The sequence below is a fragment of the Zingiber officinale genome, chromosome 6A (assembly GCF_018446385.1).
Source record: "Zingiber officinale cultivar Zhangliang chromosome 6A, Zo_v1.1, whole genome shotgun sequence".
NCBI lineage: Eukaryota > Viridiplantae > Streptophyta > Magnoliopsida > Zingiberales > Zingiberaceae > Zingiber > Zingiber officinale.
In genome coordinates this window covers 105,472,393-105,489,679 of record NC_055997.1, presented here as the reverse complement: position 1 = coordinate 105,489,679, position 17,287 = coordinate 105,472,393, and the positions used below count along the sequence as shown (strand labels likewise).

General features: G+C 35.6%; 1 protein-coding gene across 1 annotated transcript; it reads right to left on the bottom strand.

Annotated features, from left to right (window-relative positions):
* Positions 1-1,410: 1,410 nt before the first annotated feature.
* Positions 1,411-5,697, bottom strand: LOC121997245 (protein unc-13 homolog). Its single transcript, XM_042551567.1, has 5 exons — positions 5,085-5,697; positions 3,670-4,548; positions 3,026-3,487; positions 2,729-2,915; positions 1,411-2,558 (listed from the first exon to the last, which is right to left on the bottom strand). Exons 1-5 carry the CDS (start codon positions 5,574-5,576, stop codon positions 1,624-1,626), a joined length of 2,955 nt encoding a protein of 984 aa, XP_042407501.1. The 5' UTR covers positions 5,577-5,697; the 3' UTR covers positions 1,411-1,623.
* Between the last annotated feature and the right edge of the window lie 11,590 nt (positions 5,698-17,287).

The following is a 17,287-nucleotide window of genomic DNA, read 5'->3' as shown; positions in this document are numbered from 1 at the left end:
AAATTTTATCCCAATCAATCTGATATTCGATATGTGCAGATTGTATCCATACACAAATCAATATGATTATATATAATTCGGATCCTGGATTTATATCACTTCTTATGAAAACTGAAAGAAAAATAATATATATATAAAAAAGAAGCCAACGGTTTAAAAAAATAAAAAAAAAAATTAACAAAACTGCTGCAGCAACATGTGGCCCCTCCCACCCACGCAACTACACTGCTACAATAGCTTAGATTTATTTTTTAAATTTTTTTGTCAAGAGAATCATCTAGCAAAACTCCATAGCCGGTATACCGAATGATTTCTAATACCCCATTTATATTCTCTCATATGGAGGATATTTGATGTGAGAGAATATCTGTAAAAAACGTGTACCCTCCAAATATCCTAAGCGTGGTTGCCCTAATATAGGAAGTCGACCTGAGAGTCAACTAAAAATAGAAAAGTCATAATAAATCAAGTTAAGTCAACAGTTAACTAGTTAATTGACTAATAATTTTATATTTCAATTATTATACCATTAAACAATATGATATTATTTAAAGAGCTGACAGGTGTAACAAAAGTCAATTAATAATATGCAAAAATAAATATGTTTATTAAATGTTCTTCACCGCCCATCTCCATTATGTCCGTCTTGATTATAAAAAAAACATTAATTATGAGATCAATTTATAATAAATTATCAAATGGTTAGGAGACGGGAGAAATTTTTTTCTCGAGAATATATATCCATCAGAATTTGATCACTACCCCATTACAATAAATATATCATTCTCTAGTCAACTAGACACGTCATAGGGACAAAAGTCAACTAAATGTTCGATTAGTTGAATGATGAAATAAGATAGATTTGGATCAATTAAAGACATACTTAGATGAAACGATCACAGTCCAAGAAAATCGATCATGAATCAGTTTGGATTAATCAGCTAATGGAAACACTTTTCTAGTGTAAACTCAGGGGCTATTAACGCCACAACATGAATAAAAGTCAAAGTTGTAACTAAATATCTCTAACCAACACTGTCGTTCTAAAAATATTTGAATGGAGATAGGAAAACACTGTCGCGGTAGTTAAAAGTGAAGCCTCCACCGCCACACTCTGAAAAGGATAAATATTCAGCCTTAGGCTGCGTTTGGTATACATGATAGGATAAGATTGGGTTGATTAGAATAGGATTAAAGGTAGGATAAATAATCCCTCTTGAGGTCAAGGGATTATGAATCTTAATCATAATCATCCATTATCCTACTCCTAATCAACTCTACCAAACGCTGGATTAAAATTTTTTTGAAAATATAATCCTATCCTATCATGCATACCAAACGGAGCCTTAGTTGAGCCACTCTAACAAATTTGTTACAGGATCAATCAACCCCTAGAGATTGTATCCCAGATTTAGTCTCGATTCATCTGCTCATCAAATTAAGGAGTAGTTATATTCACATGATCTCTCATTAAAATTGACATACAGCGTTGGATTACTCTGCTCCACCTATCTCCGTTTTTGCATCAATTTGAACAACAGTGGAATAAAAAGCATTTCCTAATGATGCATGCTTGCATGCAAACCAACGAATGTGAGATTAACAGATGGCGAAGGCGGCATCTCACCTCCGCTTGGGCAGCTGGAAGGTGCGCTTCAAGAACCGATTGGCTACGTCGTCGTTCCTGTGACAGAGCACGCGAAGCATGGTGTAGGGGTCGGCACGGTGCCACTTGCCGGTCGCCGCCGGCATCGGCACTCTCTCCAGCGAGCGCCCCAGCCCTCTGGCTTCGCAGGCCGCGATGCTGAACTCCTCCACTAGCTTCTCCGTCGGCATCGCCATCAGCGCCACCACCCCGTCGGCCATCGCCGCTGCCTCAGACACAACCTCCTCCCCGCACGCTGGGGAAAACATCCGCTTCAGGCACGCTAGGTCCTTGGCCACCATGTCGTAGTCCCCCCGCGCGAAGGCCCGCCCGGGGCCCCCCGCTAGCAGGACCATCAGGAACGCCTCCAGCGTCGCCCGCATCACCACCGGTTGGATCGTCGCCAGCGCCCTCTCGGAGAGCACCGTGGCGAGATGTGCCATGTTGTGGGTCATCGCGCGCAGGGCCGCGTCGATCCGAGCGCCAACCACGCTCCCCAGATAGAGAGAGTCGTAGAAGAAGTGGGCGGAGTCGAGGAAGATAAGGCGGTAGGCAGCGACCTCGACCACGTGGAGGATGACAGTGTTGATGGAGGAGCGGGCGCCATCGAAGTGGCTGAAGGGGGGAGAGTAGGAGGTGGCGGCGAAAGACTTCTCGAAGGATTGGAGGAGGGCGAGGATGTGGTGGAGGGTATTGAGGCGGACGTAGAGGCGCTGGGTGGTGCGGCTGGCCGTGTGGCGGTGGGCGTCGCCAGAGGTGTGCGCCGCGCGGGGGATGGGGAAGCTGCTGGGGTCGATGGCAACGACGCCGGCGTTGCAAGGAGCGGCCGCCTTCTTCCAGAACTGAGCAACTCTCGAATCTTGGTTGCACCTTGTCAATGGAGGATGCGCAAGTACGTAGCTCTCCTTCGAACCTTAGAATTTGACATATAATGCAAACAACATGTTAAGGCATTTACCAGAAACAGTAGTAACCAAGTTCATTTAAAACAAAAATCCAGGAAATTTTTTTCTAACTTGCAGATCATATTTAAGTATTTCTTGTCTGCGTTAAGCATTTCATCATCAGAAATAATTGTCTTACCGCATGATGCAGCAAACATACTGTAGTCCTTGAAGAGAGTATCTAATCCAACTGCAAGGTCCTGTGCTAATTCGGTTTTTGCCGCTCCTTCGATCTCAAAAAACTCATCCACTGTCACTTTGGCTAGCTTCAGTAGATCTATCCCAGATTCTGCATAAGGCTCCGATTTGGACATAGGATTCCAACTCTGATACCGTTGCCAAGTGTATGTTAAATGAGAAGATTAACCAGTAGCAGTGTCGAAAAATTATCGAAACTAAAGAGTACTCGAAAAAGAAACTTGCCCGATGAACTAACCTCACTATCCCTTGCTCTGTTGACACATTCTCTTCCTATCCTGAGTCTATCATCCACCCAGTGCTTTAGAAGGTTGAAAAGGATGGTATCCACTCCATATGAGGCGATTTCACTTAAGATTTCCTTCCCACCATCTTCGGATCCGGCTGAATCCTCCATTGCCATTTGAATCAACAGTCTCTCCAGATTTGCTGCAGTCTGTAGAACTTTCACTGATTCATTGCTTAGGCATGAGAATTTGTACATGTGCTGGTTCAGAACAGCACCAAAACATCTGTGGAGGGTCACTGCAGCAACTGCTGCTGGAACAGGATGCCACCTCTTTAGCAATGGACTGTAGTTCTCCTTCTCCACCGAGGCTAATTTCTCGATTTCTTCCATCAGATTTATCAGGGTATCATTGGGATCCTCATCTACTTCTACCACCATGCTGTCAATCTTTCCATTACCATTTTCATGTAACTGTAATCACTAGACATAGCATGTTAGCAGGCCCATTCATGGACTTTTTTTTTCTTACTAAGAACCCATAAATGCTAACATGATAATTATGGGAACATAGTTCTTATGGGAACCAATATTGCTAACATGTTAATAAGATGAAGAACATATAATTTAGTCAAGGGGAATATAGTGTTACGAACCTTGGTAAAAGCACTCTTCAATGAACTTCTTATGTATTGATCAACATGGATTTTGGTTGAAAAATTCCTAAAATCCTTAAATATCATTCCTGGACTTCCATAGCTTGATATCTCAATCATTATCTTTGCAGTTGAGAGTGCTAAACAGAGCACACTCTCCATTGTTGTAACTGAATCTTTCTCAAAGCACTCATGGTAGTCCAAGAGCTGCTTTTCCGCCCACACCTTCAGAGAGGTCATGGTTGGGATCAAGACCCTGGTGTAGCTAGGCTCCTTGTCAGGTTTCATGGCATCGATGGCCACCTCATCCAACATTGCCAATGTTGCATGCATCAAGTCAGGTTCCACTAACCCAGTCATTATGTATTGCTCAAAGAAAATCCAAGTGAAGCACACCTCATGGATCATCTTATTGATTCCCAAGGTGGTCCATGTCCTCTTGATCAGTTCGAGCAGCTCATCAACCTCTTCTAGTACGACAGTCTCTTCCTTGATATCAAATATGGACCGAAGCAAACACAAGTAGAGATGTACATTGAGGGGGAACCCATCAGCCCAATGGCACTCTTCCACTGCGGCAACACTCTGATGGCACCATGCTAAGGCCATGATACAATTGCACAAGGAGCGCATAACCTCTGAATGCTTGCTAGTGTCAATAGGTCTAAACTCACTTGTAGTAAGGATCTCTCTGAAACGAAGCCCTGCAGAGTATAGACGGTCAGAAGGGAGCGACGGGTGTAAGAGCAGTCCTGCTTCCAATACTTTAAGCTGACGACGTTGCCACCGATGGTATTCATGAATATCACTAAATTCAGTTGGCTTCAGATGGCGAAGGAACTCTAGAGGGAGGATGATGCTCTCCACTTGCTTGGATACCTGATCAAAACGATAAGGAAAATAGCTTAGCTCGACCGAATCCAAGAATAATTAGGGTCTGATACCTAACTCTATGATCTCACTAGCTAAAATTATGCTATCATGTTGAATAACTTGTTGAGCAACCATAGTAGGCTTTTTAATGACAAACATGAGATGAAAATTTTCAGCTATATTATAAATAGAAAAGACTAAAGCAAGAATAATTAACTACCACAGATTGTTTTCGGCAAACCATAGCAGCACCAGGTACTAGATTGTATTAGGGAAAACATAAAAACCCTAATGCATGACAAATTTCAGTGTTTCAGGAAGAGAGTTGGTGTTCATCCATAATGATCATCAAGTTCATTTCCATAAAAGTCAGAGGTTCCAGTTTCCCACAGCTGGCCAGAGGTTTGTAAAACCAAAAGGGGGTCATTTGGTGAATGGAAAGATGAATCGCATGCAATATGGTTTGAAGAAAAAAACAATGGGGGAAATTCTAATTTAGGGCACGAATCACAAGCTGCACCGACCATTCTTGGTGGCATTACCTGGCCAACGAGAAAGCGCATGAGGATCTTCCTGAGGCGGAAATCGGTTTGCTCCTCGAACCCCATTTGCATCCGCATTATCTCCGCCGACGTCATCGACCTCTGCTTCGCCTTCCCCGGCAGAGGCAACGTCGCTGCTGATGTGGCAAGGGTAGTCCTGATCGATGCCGCCGGCCTAGCCTTCAGGCCCAGCACTTCCTTCACCCGACTCATTGCCGATGATGTCGAGGCCGAGCTACCCGCCTTCGCCGCCGCTTCTGCCCCGTCGATGGAATGACGAGCAGCCGCTCCGCGCAATCCGGAGGCCACGGAGGAGGAGCGGCTGCAGGCGAAGAAGAGCTCGTAGGCGGTCTCCTTGATCTCGTCCTGGCCGAGGGTGTCGAGCCGGCCGAAGGGCCATTGGATCACGCCGCCGTCCTCCTCTTCCGCCTCGCCGGAAGGGGGGGAGAAGCCACCGGAGATAGTTGATTGGCGGCGGAGGCGGCTGCCCATTATCCACCAGCGGGCGGTGGCGCGGGCGATGGCGAGGCGGTGCGTTTGGTGGGGTGAGATGGCATTAGCTTGCGGTGTGGAGCCCCGTCATCAGCGGAAGAATGTACAATAATAGAGACAGGATCTGCTGTGAAAATAGTCCGATTTCTTGTTCTATTATTATAAAACATTGGCATATTAAATAATGATCCTGATTTTGCGTGTGTATTTTTTTTTCACTCCCTTTAATCTAAATTTTAAATTCTAAAAAAAAAAAATATCCCCATGGTATAGACGATGGACGCATAACATCCTATTATAATAGTATATGTACCTCCTTTCATATTCGTGGGGTCGGTCCCCCTACACTAGAGGGGCGGTTAAGATAGAGGATCTATATTTTTTTTTAAATTCTAAAAATGCATTTGGTTTTAAATTATTATTGATAATTTTAATTAGGGATGTATCGAGCCAAGCCAAGCAGAATTCTTGAATGTTTGAGTTTGACTCGTTTATAATTGAGTCGATCGAGCTTTATTTAACGAATATATTCATGACTCACAAGCTTATTCGAACTTTTATCGAGCCTAAATGAGTTTAATAAATATAAATTATAAATTTAAATATTCATTAAAAACTAAATTATATATTTAGAGAAAATTCTAATATTCTTATTAAAATTTATAATTTTATTCTAATAAATAAATTTAATATATTTATCTATATTTTTCATAAGTAGAGTGTAAAATTTATAAATTTAATATCAAAATTATTATTTTTTCATTTAAAAGTTGATTCATGAGCTTGCTACCGAACATGTTCACGAGCTAACGAACCGAGTATTACGAAACTTGAGCTTGGTTTGTTTATCTTTACGAGTCTCATTAAACGAGCTCAAACGAGCTTTTATCGAATCGAGTTTCGAATAGCTCATGAGCGGTTTGATTCATTTACACCACTAATTTTAATTATCTATTAAGATTATCAATAAAAAAATTATTTGATTTAAATAATGAGTGATTTTTTAGTCATGATATATGCCTTACATTTTAACATTTGGTTCATTATTAATAAAAATTTTATTTGATTTAGGTAACGAACGATTCTCGAGTCATGATACATACCTAACACGTCAATAAATGGAGCATACAATCTAGAAGGGGAAAACCTCCAAAAAGTGAGCTTTTTCGAGATTCCTTAATGATTTTTTTTTCCAAAATTATCTTACAATATTTAACCTTTGAGATAAAAATACCCCTAACCATTTATTAAATATTAATTTACCCATACATAAGTTATTGTACTAGCTTTCCTGACTTATGATCGCGAAATCTACTCATGAAACACTAGTAAAGGCATTCGAAGTGGTCCCACAAAATCCTATAGGTGCGTTTGGTTGGGGGTTATCCTTAATAACCTTGGTTATCCATCCAAAGTTATCAACAAAAACTCTGTTTGGTTTAGGTAATCGATGATTCCCGAGTAATGTTCCATGCCCGACATGTCAGCAAAAGGGGCATGCAATCAAAAATCGGAAAACTGAGGTTTTTCTTGATTCCGGGGTTATCGAATTTTTTTACCTAAAATACCCTCGGATAAAAGAAAAATGTGAAAAAAATAAAATGTAAAGAAAAAAATGGAAAATAAAAAAAAACATAAAAATTTTTAAAAAATCATTAAAAATAATAAAAAAATAAAAAATGGTAAAAAAACTTTAAAAAAATAAAAAAAATTTAAAAAATAGAAAAAAAAACATTAAAAAAATTTAAAAAACATTAAAAATAGGAAAAACATTAAAAATTTAAAAAAAATAAAAAAAACATAAAAAAAATAGGAAAAACGTAAAAAATAATAAAAAAAAGTAAAAAATAATAAAAAAATGTTAAAAAAACATAAAAAAAAAATAGAAAAATGTAAATAACCCTAAAAAATAAAAAAACTTAAATTTTTTTTTAAAAATAAATAAAAATTTAAAAACATAAAATAAACAAAAAAAATAAAATAAAATATAAAAACAAAAAAAACATGAAAATATAGTAAAATAGAATAGAATTTAAATAATAATAATAATAATAATAATAATATTATTATTATTATTATTATTATTATTATTATTATTATTTTGTATAGTTGGTTTTGTAACTAAGGGTAATCTAGTAAAATACTAAACTAGGTTATTTATTAAAACCTTCAAACAAATATATTTTTGTTGCATTACCTAGATTGAACCAAACAACATTTGGTTATATTTTATTCCTCATAACCTTGGTTATGTGATTACCTGGTAATCACATAACCAAGGTTATATATGATAACTTGAACCAAACACACCTTATCGGCTTTCGATAGTGCTCCAGTCCATGAAGAACCCTAGTGACGTTTGAAGGGTTAATACCCAAAGATTTAGGTTGCAATTGTATGAATCTCAATTAACAGTGAGCTCTCATCCCACGTGTAGAAAGAAGAGCAAATATATATATATATATAAAAGTCAAATTGCTGCCTCTAGTGAAGGAAAGGTATTTGATCGTGTAACATTCGATCAAGTTTTATTATGTAATTTAAAATTTTATAAATTAATAATACATATATATATATATATATATATATATATATATTATCAATCTATTATTATTATTAATTAAATTAAAAAATTAACTAAATATTAAATTAATTTAGTTGCAACAATGCCTACGGTTGAACCATGAGTAATATAGTAAATATTAAACTAGGTTATACACTAAAATTTCTAAACAAATAAATTTTTATTGTATTACCTAGGATTGAATGAAACAACATTATGTTGTAAATTTTTATTGCAGCATAAGGTAAGTAGGGTAACATTATATTTATTTTATATATATATATATATATATATATATATATATATATATATATATATATATATATATATATATATATATATATATATATAATGTTACCCTACTTACCTTATGTTGCACATTCGTGTGCATAAAGTATAATTTTTTTTTTAAAGCTTAGGGTTTAGAATTATATTTAAGGTATGTTTGGTTCAAATAATCATTTATAACTTTGATTTTGTGATGACCAGAGTTACCCTACTTACCTTATGTTGCACATCCGTGTGCATAAAGTAAATAGATTTGATCATTTTTTTGTAACTTGATTTGCAGCGGAAAACTTGAAGCAATGCTACTTAGTATCCACCTTCTTGAAATAAGTAATCCAAGGATTTGCTCCTCACTCTCACAGATGCACTATGAAAACCTCCTTTCTAGAGGTGGAGAAGTCTCATACAAGCTCAAGTACGAGAATATAAAAAGAGAATATGAGAATACAACAAGAACAAGGAAGTAATTACAAATACAATAAACATCTTGCTTTTGATATCTTGTTACTCTAAAATACGTCTTGTTGAATCAGAAATGTAGTAGCACTTCGTTAGAGAATCACCAAGAACTGCAACTCAAACACCATGCGAAACCCCCTTTTCTAGGGTTTCTCTCAAGCTGAAAAAATGTATTCTAATCGATTAGGCTTATCCCTAATTGATTGTCATGTTAAACGACCATTCAAAAATCTATAGAACAGTTCTTTTTTAAATGCCTAATTGATTGGTGAGTTATACCAATCGATTCAGAAGCCTCCATTGGTGCCCACGTGGAGTGAGCCATAATTTTGATGAGAACACCAACTAAGTTAAGTTAGGCTGCGAGATTTGATGTCTTGTGTCTAAGTGTGTAGGACTTAAGAGCACAGAAGGTCGCGCAGAAAATGCAACGAGTGAGAAAGATGACACAGGAAGGGAGTTGAAGGACTCGGTGCATCCGAGAGATGAGGAGTTGTAGAAGAGTACACTGGTGGAGCAAAAAGGATGCGCAGGTCGACTGAGGGACGAGAAACCGTGAGGAAACTTGTTCTAGGAGAAAGTCGGAGTTGGGTTCGGGTGAACTCAACTCTGGACAACCGAAGCATCACCCAAGAATGCGATTAAGTGAATGATTAACTCAAAAGTTGACCATCCCAGGTGCCTCTGATTAACCAAAGTTACCTTGATCTGAAGACCCGAGGTGCCTCAGATAGATCCCAGGTGCTTCACATGCAAAAAGGAGTAGATGACATCTATGGGACTTGAGGTGCCTCCGATTACTCGAGACGCCTCCAAAGGGATGGAACCGTTGTCACAGAGATAAGTAGCGGAGTCCACATCAACTGAATTGAGGTGCCTCCAATCTGCCAACTCAGCCAGAGGAACATTGCGGAGTGGGTCACCATCAACCGAACTGAGGCGCCTTTGTTGGAACTGAGGTACCTTAGATGTGTCATGTCAACAATGGTTACATTTTAACTAGTGGGCTAAAAATAGAACCCGTGAGCTCGAAATATAAATAACACACTCTGCATTTTCATTTCCAAATTTGTCTTTCAATTCTTGCTCTTAAACGTTATAAGGGGCTACCCCACCTCCGACCATTATCAAAGAAGGAGTTTAATAGTGCACATGATATTACTTTGGATTAACAACCACCTGGATTGTAAACCAAATAAATCCTTTAGTCTCTTACTTTATTTTTATGTTATTTATTTTTAATAAATGTGTGTATCCTTGCTAAGTTAGAAGCAAAAGATATTTAATTTTCAATTTGCAGGCTAGTCACCCCCTCTAGCTGGTCCACCAATTCTAACAAATGGTATTAGAGCTCAACTTCTTAAGAATGACTGACATCCGACTAAAGCAACAAAGAAGATTTTCGAAACAAGCATCTACCCACCAAAGTTCTAGGTGAGTTCATTCTTTGAAAGCGTCGAATGGAGGTCTTTTTCAAAATAAATTTTGATATATTGTTAACTATTAAATATGATTTTTAAGTACCCAATAACAAGAATGGAGAAAAAAAGGAAGTACCAAGGGAAAAAGAAATAACATATCAAGTTCATGGCAAACAGTAAGGTCAAGTTTCATCTTCTGAGCGTACTACCACCTCAAGAAGTCAATCGTATTGACATCTATAACTCTATCAAAGAACTCTGAGAGAAGTTCCTAGAGCTACATGAAGGAACCTCGGAGGTCAAACTAACAAGACAAGATTTGCTCAGAAATTAGCTAAGCAACCTCCAGATGAAAAATGGAGAAAATGTAATACAACTGCATGCCAGATTGAAAGAGTTAATAACTGGCCTTAACAACTTTGGTGAAATAGTAATAAACAGAGATTTACTAAGGTGTGCATTAAATGCATTTCTAAGAATCTCAAAATGGACATCAATTGTAGACTCTTACTCCATCTTCAAAGACCTCGAGGTATGTAGTTTATAAAATTTGTTTTCGACTTTAAAACTTCACGAATCTCGATGTACAAAAAGAAAAGAAAACAAATTAGAACCTAGCACTAAAAGTTAAGAAGAACGAACTAGATTCAAAGTCATCCCTCGACGAAGATCAAGAGGCTTATTTGGTAAGGAAAATGAGTCAATTATTTAAAATTAACATTTTTTTATTAGAAACAAACGACAAAGCTACTTCGAAGGGAGAAGAACAAAAACATAAGATGCTACAACTGTGACCAAGGACATGTCAAGGGCAAGTGCCCCAGATTGAAGAATAAAGGAAAAGAAAAGGATAAAAGGAGAAAGTACAAGCAAAGGAACCTCAAAGCAACATGGAGCGAGTCATCATTAGAAGAGTCTGAAACCGAGTAATATGCCAGATTAGTACTAATGGTCAACCACCAAGAAGAAAATGACTAAGACTCTTCAAAAAAGAGCATTGATGAAGGGGGAGTATCCATCTACGAGTTCAACACGGTAAGTGATGTACGACTCTTACCTTCCGATAAATTGTACGAAGCTATTAAAATGCTAAGTAGATCACTGTGCACAACAAGAAATAAATAAAAATAAATTAGAACTAGAGAATAAGTTAGAAGAATTTGATAAACTTAAAATTAAAAGATCAAATAAAAATGTTAGAAAAGGATTATTCATGCTCAAATTCAAATTTCTTACCAATTCCAAATGTTAGATATTATGGAAGACTTAATTGACATATTAGAAATCATAGGGGTTAAATTAGAAAAATATCAAATCTTAATATTCTAGGAAAATAATTGATAAATCTAGTAGGTGGAAATTTATTTTGGATTCTAAAATCTATTTATTTCTAAAATTTTAATTGTTGGAAATTAATTTGTCAATTACTAACATTATTAGCAAATTTATTTTTCATAAAATTTCTATTTGTTTTTCTTTAGATTTAAATTTTTATTAATAAATAAATATGTTATGTGTTAGCAAAATATTTTAAAAAAATTATTTTACTATTAAATAATTTTTTATGATTTTTTTAATAAAAAATAAAATTAAAAATATAAAATTCTTAGAGATTAATTTTTAGAAAACTTGATTTTTCTATAAAGAACCATTGTATTTTTAATTTTTAGAAAAACTAGTAAGTTGTTTTGACAATGAAAACTATTTTTGAGTATTTAATTCTAGAAAGAAAAATCTTTTCTCACTATAAGAAATAAGTTTTTTCATGAAAATTTTTTATATGATCAGATTAATTATGTTTAATATTGACAAAAATTTTTTAATATTTTTCAAAAGTTAAAGATATTTTTTTAAATTATTTTTAAAAATATTAAAGTATAATTCTTAGAAATTAATTTATTTACAAAATAATTACTTGAAAAATATACATGCTTGCATGACATAGGTATATCTCCTAGAATTTTTTTTCAAATTTTTCTTTGATATTTTCATTTTTTACTCATATTTTTGATAGGATCGAGTAGCGCGATAGAGGGGGGGTGAATATCGCTTCTTTTTAAAAACTATTCTTTTCTTTTTAAGTCAGAATCGTGCAGCGAAAAATAAGAAAGAAGACATAATCGTTTACTTCGTTCGGAGCCTAGCTCGACTCCTACTCGAAGACCCGCGGTCCTTGACCGCACCGATGGGCAATCACTATATTTCTTCTTTCCTAAATCCTTCGAAAAGAAGCAAATCGTACAAGTATGAGCAAGATAGTAACACCCTACTATCTTGCTTAAGTTAAATACAATGCAAGCAAAATGTAAAGTTATACCGACAAGAAGATTAAGAGACAAAGCTTGTGGTCGGCACTTCCGGGCGATGTGGCTTGCTGAATTAACAAAGACGTGTAGCTCAAATTGCTTGCAGAACAGAGTTTTGGTTGATCAGAAAGTTATTCTAGCCTCTGTCTTCGAGCCTGGTTTTATAGGAGTACTGAGGGTTCGGTCGACTGATCCCTTTGTTCGGTCGACCGAACCAGCTCCGATCACCCACAGCTGGAATCTGACGCTGGCTCGTAAATTCTGCATTAACTGGCCTTCAATGGTTCGGTCGACCGAACCCTTTTATCGGTCGACCGAACAAGCTTTTACCTTGTTCGTCAAAGTCTGCCAGAATCTTGAATTAATGGGTAATTAATGTTGATTGGATCGGTCGACCGATCCCCAGGTTTGGTCGACCGATCAGCTTATTTCCTTTGCTTGCTGATCGGTGCTGACGAGCTAGCTTTGCTGAGTCACTAAGGTTCGGTCGACCAATCTTAACTTTCGATCGACCGATCAAGCTTCGACTGGACTCTGGCTTAGTTCTGATCTGGACTAACTTCTGTGCTGATCTTACTTGGTTTGGTCGACCGGTCTTCTAGTTCGGTCGACCGATCCGCCTAGACCTGCAAAACAGTGTTAGAACAAAAAACACCCTGCAACACAGATGTTAGCATAACAGTATAATAATGCATGAGTAAAAAAAACAGTATAATATAAAGACAGCAATAGAACTGTCTTGATCTCAACTTGGAAACCTTCCCGGTTTCTTCAGTTGGATCAGCGACCTAAGGTTGTTCCCTCCGGGAACCCGACCTCACTATCGCTCCTCCAGTTTGCTTACCTCAACCTACCTGCCAAACTTTGATCCTCCAGATCTAATTTGGACTTCTCACTCAGCCTTGATCGGCTCCCCAGGACTTTTTCTTTGATCTTCGGTCCTCCAGACCTCTCGATCACACTGCCAAGCTTCGTCTCCCCTCAACTTTCTTGGACTTTCACCTGGGTTCCACGATCTGCTAAGATTTCTCCTGCCTAGCCTCCAACTAGGTCTTTCCCGGTTGAGTAAACATCCTGCACACTCAGTTAACTTGTTAGATCACAACAAGACTTAACTTGAACCTTTGACAACATCAAAACTCAGGTTTGATTCTGGTGCAGCTTGCACCAACAATCTCCCCTTTTTTGATGTTTAGCAACCAAGGTTCAAAGTTAAGTTAATAATATGCAAAAAGTAAGTAAATAAACAAGCAATTTCAATTCTTATTTCTCCCCCTGAAATAAACCTCTCCCCCTGAATACACTATTTCTCCCCCTTTGACACACATCAAAATTAGGGGCAGAATCAAAAACCAAGAAAATTTGAATAGACTTACTAAAAATATACTAAGTCAAAATTATTTTGAAAATTCTAAATCTAAAAAGATATTTTGAAAATTAAAACAATGTAATTTTGATAATTTGAAAGGAATAAATTGTTAAACAACATTATGAAAAATATACTTTGAATATTGAAAAACATTTTGAAAAAGAAAGAATTTTGAAAAACATTTTGAAATAGAAAGAATTAAGAAAAAATATTTTGAGAAAAAAAATGATTTTTGAAAAATATTTTGAAAAAGAATGAATTTTAAAAAATATGTTGAAAAGAATGAATTTTTAAAAATATATTTTGAAAATAATTTGATCACTAAGTAAAAATAATATAAGCTTAAATCTTGTTTTGAAGCTCCTCCTAAAATTGACAAATTCCTAAAGTCCAAGCATGGGTATAGAAAAACTAAGGAAAAATTGTCCTTATGATGAAATGTCCAACCCTTGTCCAAGGCTAGCTATCACAAGATAGTAGCAATTTGACTCAGGTTGGTCAATTTGAGCATTTATAACTAGCAATGTTTTACTTACTAGTCAACTCAAATCGATCAATGTTTGTTATTTAAAGCCCAGATTTATAGTGATGCACTGACATAAGCATCTGAAATCTAAGGCTAGGACCTAAGCATCTCACCCATTCTAAGTTATCAAACAAGGGATCCTACTGTGCTTGTGAGATGCTGGCTCCTAGAACTATACGATCATGCAATTTTACGGTAAAACCTAGGCTATTCCATAAACTGAAAAATAATTTCAAAGTATTTTTGAAACGAAAATTTGAAATGGAAATTTTTACAAAAATAATTTTGAAAAATAAACTACATAGTAATTTTCAAAAACAAAGAACTTATGCTACAAAACATAACCCTAATTGTCTTCTAAGATTACTAAATTCTGCTTCAGGTAAGGGTTTAGTAAAAATGTCTCCCAAGTTAGATTTGGATTCAATATAATTAAGTTCAATATTCCCTTTAGACACATGATCTCTAATGAAGTGATGCTTAACCTCTATATGTTTAGTTCTAGAGTGATGTACTGGATTTTTAGTAAGATTAATAGAGCTAATATTATCAATGTAGGTTTTTACATTTTTATAATCTAGATTAAAATCTTTTAATGTATGAGACATCCAAAACAATTGAGCTACACATTCACCCATGGCTATGTATTCGGCTTCAGTGGTAGATAAGGCAACACATTGTTGCTTACGACTAAACCAACTAACTAAAGAAGATCCTAACAACTGACAACCTCCACTTATACTCTTTCTATCTAACTTACACCCAGCATAATCTGAATCCGAGTATCCGACTAAGTCAAAATGTGAGGTTCTTGGGTACCAAATTCCCACATTAATAGTGCTTTTTAAATATTTGATAGTTCTTTTAACCAATGAAAGATGAGTTTCTTTTGCACAAGTTTGATATCGGGCACACATACTAACTACAAATAAAATGTCAGGTCGGCTTGCAGTTAGATAAAGTAAACTCCCTATCATACTTCTGTAATATTTTAAATCAACAGGTATACCATTTTCATCATTATCAAGGATTAAATTACTAGCCATTGGTGTTTTAAGCCCTTTACAGTTTTCCATACCAAATTTTTTAAGAAGTTCCTTTGTATATTTAGTTTGATGTACATAATTACCATCTTTAGTTTGTTTAATTTGGAGACCTAAAAAATAATTTAATTCACCAACTAAACTTATTTCAAATTCATTTTCCATTAAGGTGACAAATTCTTTTAAGAATTTTGAATTAGTTGAACCAAATACAATATCGTCTACATAAACCTGGGCTATAAAAATATCTGAGTTAAAGGTTTTAATAAAAAGTGTAGGATCAATTTGGCCTTCTTTAAAACCCTTGGATTTTAGAAAACTAGATAAACGTTCATACCAAGCCCTAGGTGCTTGTTTTAATCCATATAAAGCTTTTTTAAGTTTAAAGACATAGGTTGGATTTTCTAGATTTTCAAAACCGGGTGGTTGACTAACGTAGACTTCCTCCTTAATAACACCATTTAGAAAAGTGGATTTAACATCCATTTGGTACAACTTGAACCCCTTAAATGCAGCATATGCTAACAACATTCTAATTGATTCAAGTCTAGCTACCGGGGTATAAGTCTCATCGTAATCTAGTCCTTCGACTTGACTAAACCCTTTGGCTACTAAACGAGCTTTATTTCTTAAAATATTACCTTGATCATCTAATTTGTTTCTAAACACCCATTTAGTATCAATGACCGTTTTATTTATTGGTGGAGGTACTAAGTCCCAAACCTAATTTCGTTCAAATTGGTTTAATTCTTCTTGCATTACAATAATCCAGTCTGGTTCTATTAATGCATCATTTATATTTTTAGGTTCAATTTTAGATATCAATGCTATTTAACTTAGATTTCTAAAAGCAGATCTTGTTTGAACTCTTAATTCAGGATTTCCTATGATTTGATTGACCGGATGGTGAGGGTTAGATTTTAATAATTTTGAAGTTTCAGATTCTTGATGGTTAGGTAATTCTTCATCATCATTTGAATGAGGTTGAGTAGTAGAATCAGTATTAATTTCATTAAATGTTACATTTGTTGTTTCCTCAATTTTCAAAGTAGATTTGTTATAAACCCTATACGCCCTACTTGTAGATGAATACCCTAGAAAAATTCCCAAGTTAGTTTTTGAAGTGAATTTGCCTAAGTGATCTTTAAGATTTAAAATATGAACATTACAACCAAAAACTTTAAAATATTTTATATTAGGAATTTTGTTGAAATAAATTTCATAGGATGTTTTAATTTTATCTTTATTAATTATGATCCGATTTTGAACATAACAAGCTGTGTTAACAGCTTCAGCCCAAAAGTATTTTGGTGTATTGTATTCATTTAGCATGGTTCGGGCAGCTTCTTGTAAGGTTCTATTCTTACGTTCTACTAAGCCATTTTGTTGTGGTGTTTTAGGGCATGAAAACTCATGGTGATAACCATTTTCTAAACAAAAATTATTAAAATTATGATTTATGAAATCTCCTCCATTATCACTTCTTATCCTTTTTTATTTTAATATCTCTATCATTTTCTACTTGTTTACAAAAATTCTTGAATGTTTCAAAGGTTTCATTTTTGTTAGATAAAAATTTTACCCAAGTATATCTAGAGTAGTCATCAATGATTACTAAACAATATAAATTTCCATTAAAGGATTTTATTCCATGAGAATCAAATAAATCCAAATGTATTAGTTCAAGTATTTTATTTGTTCTATTTTGATTTGTAAGTTTATGAGTTGATTTAATT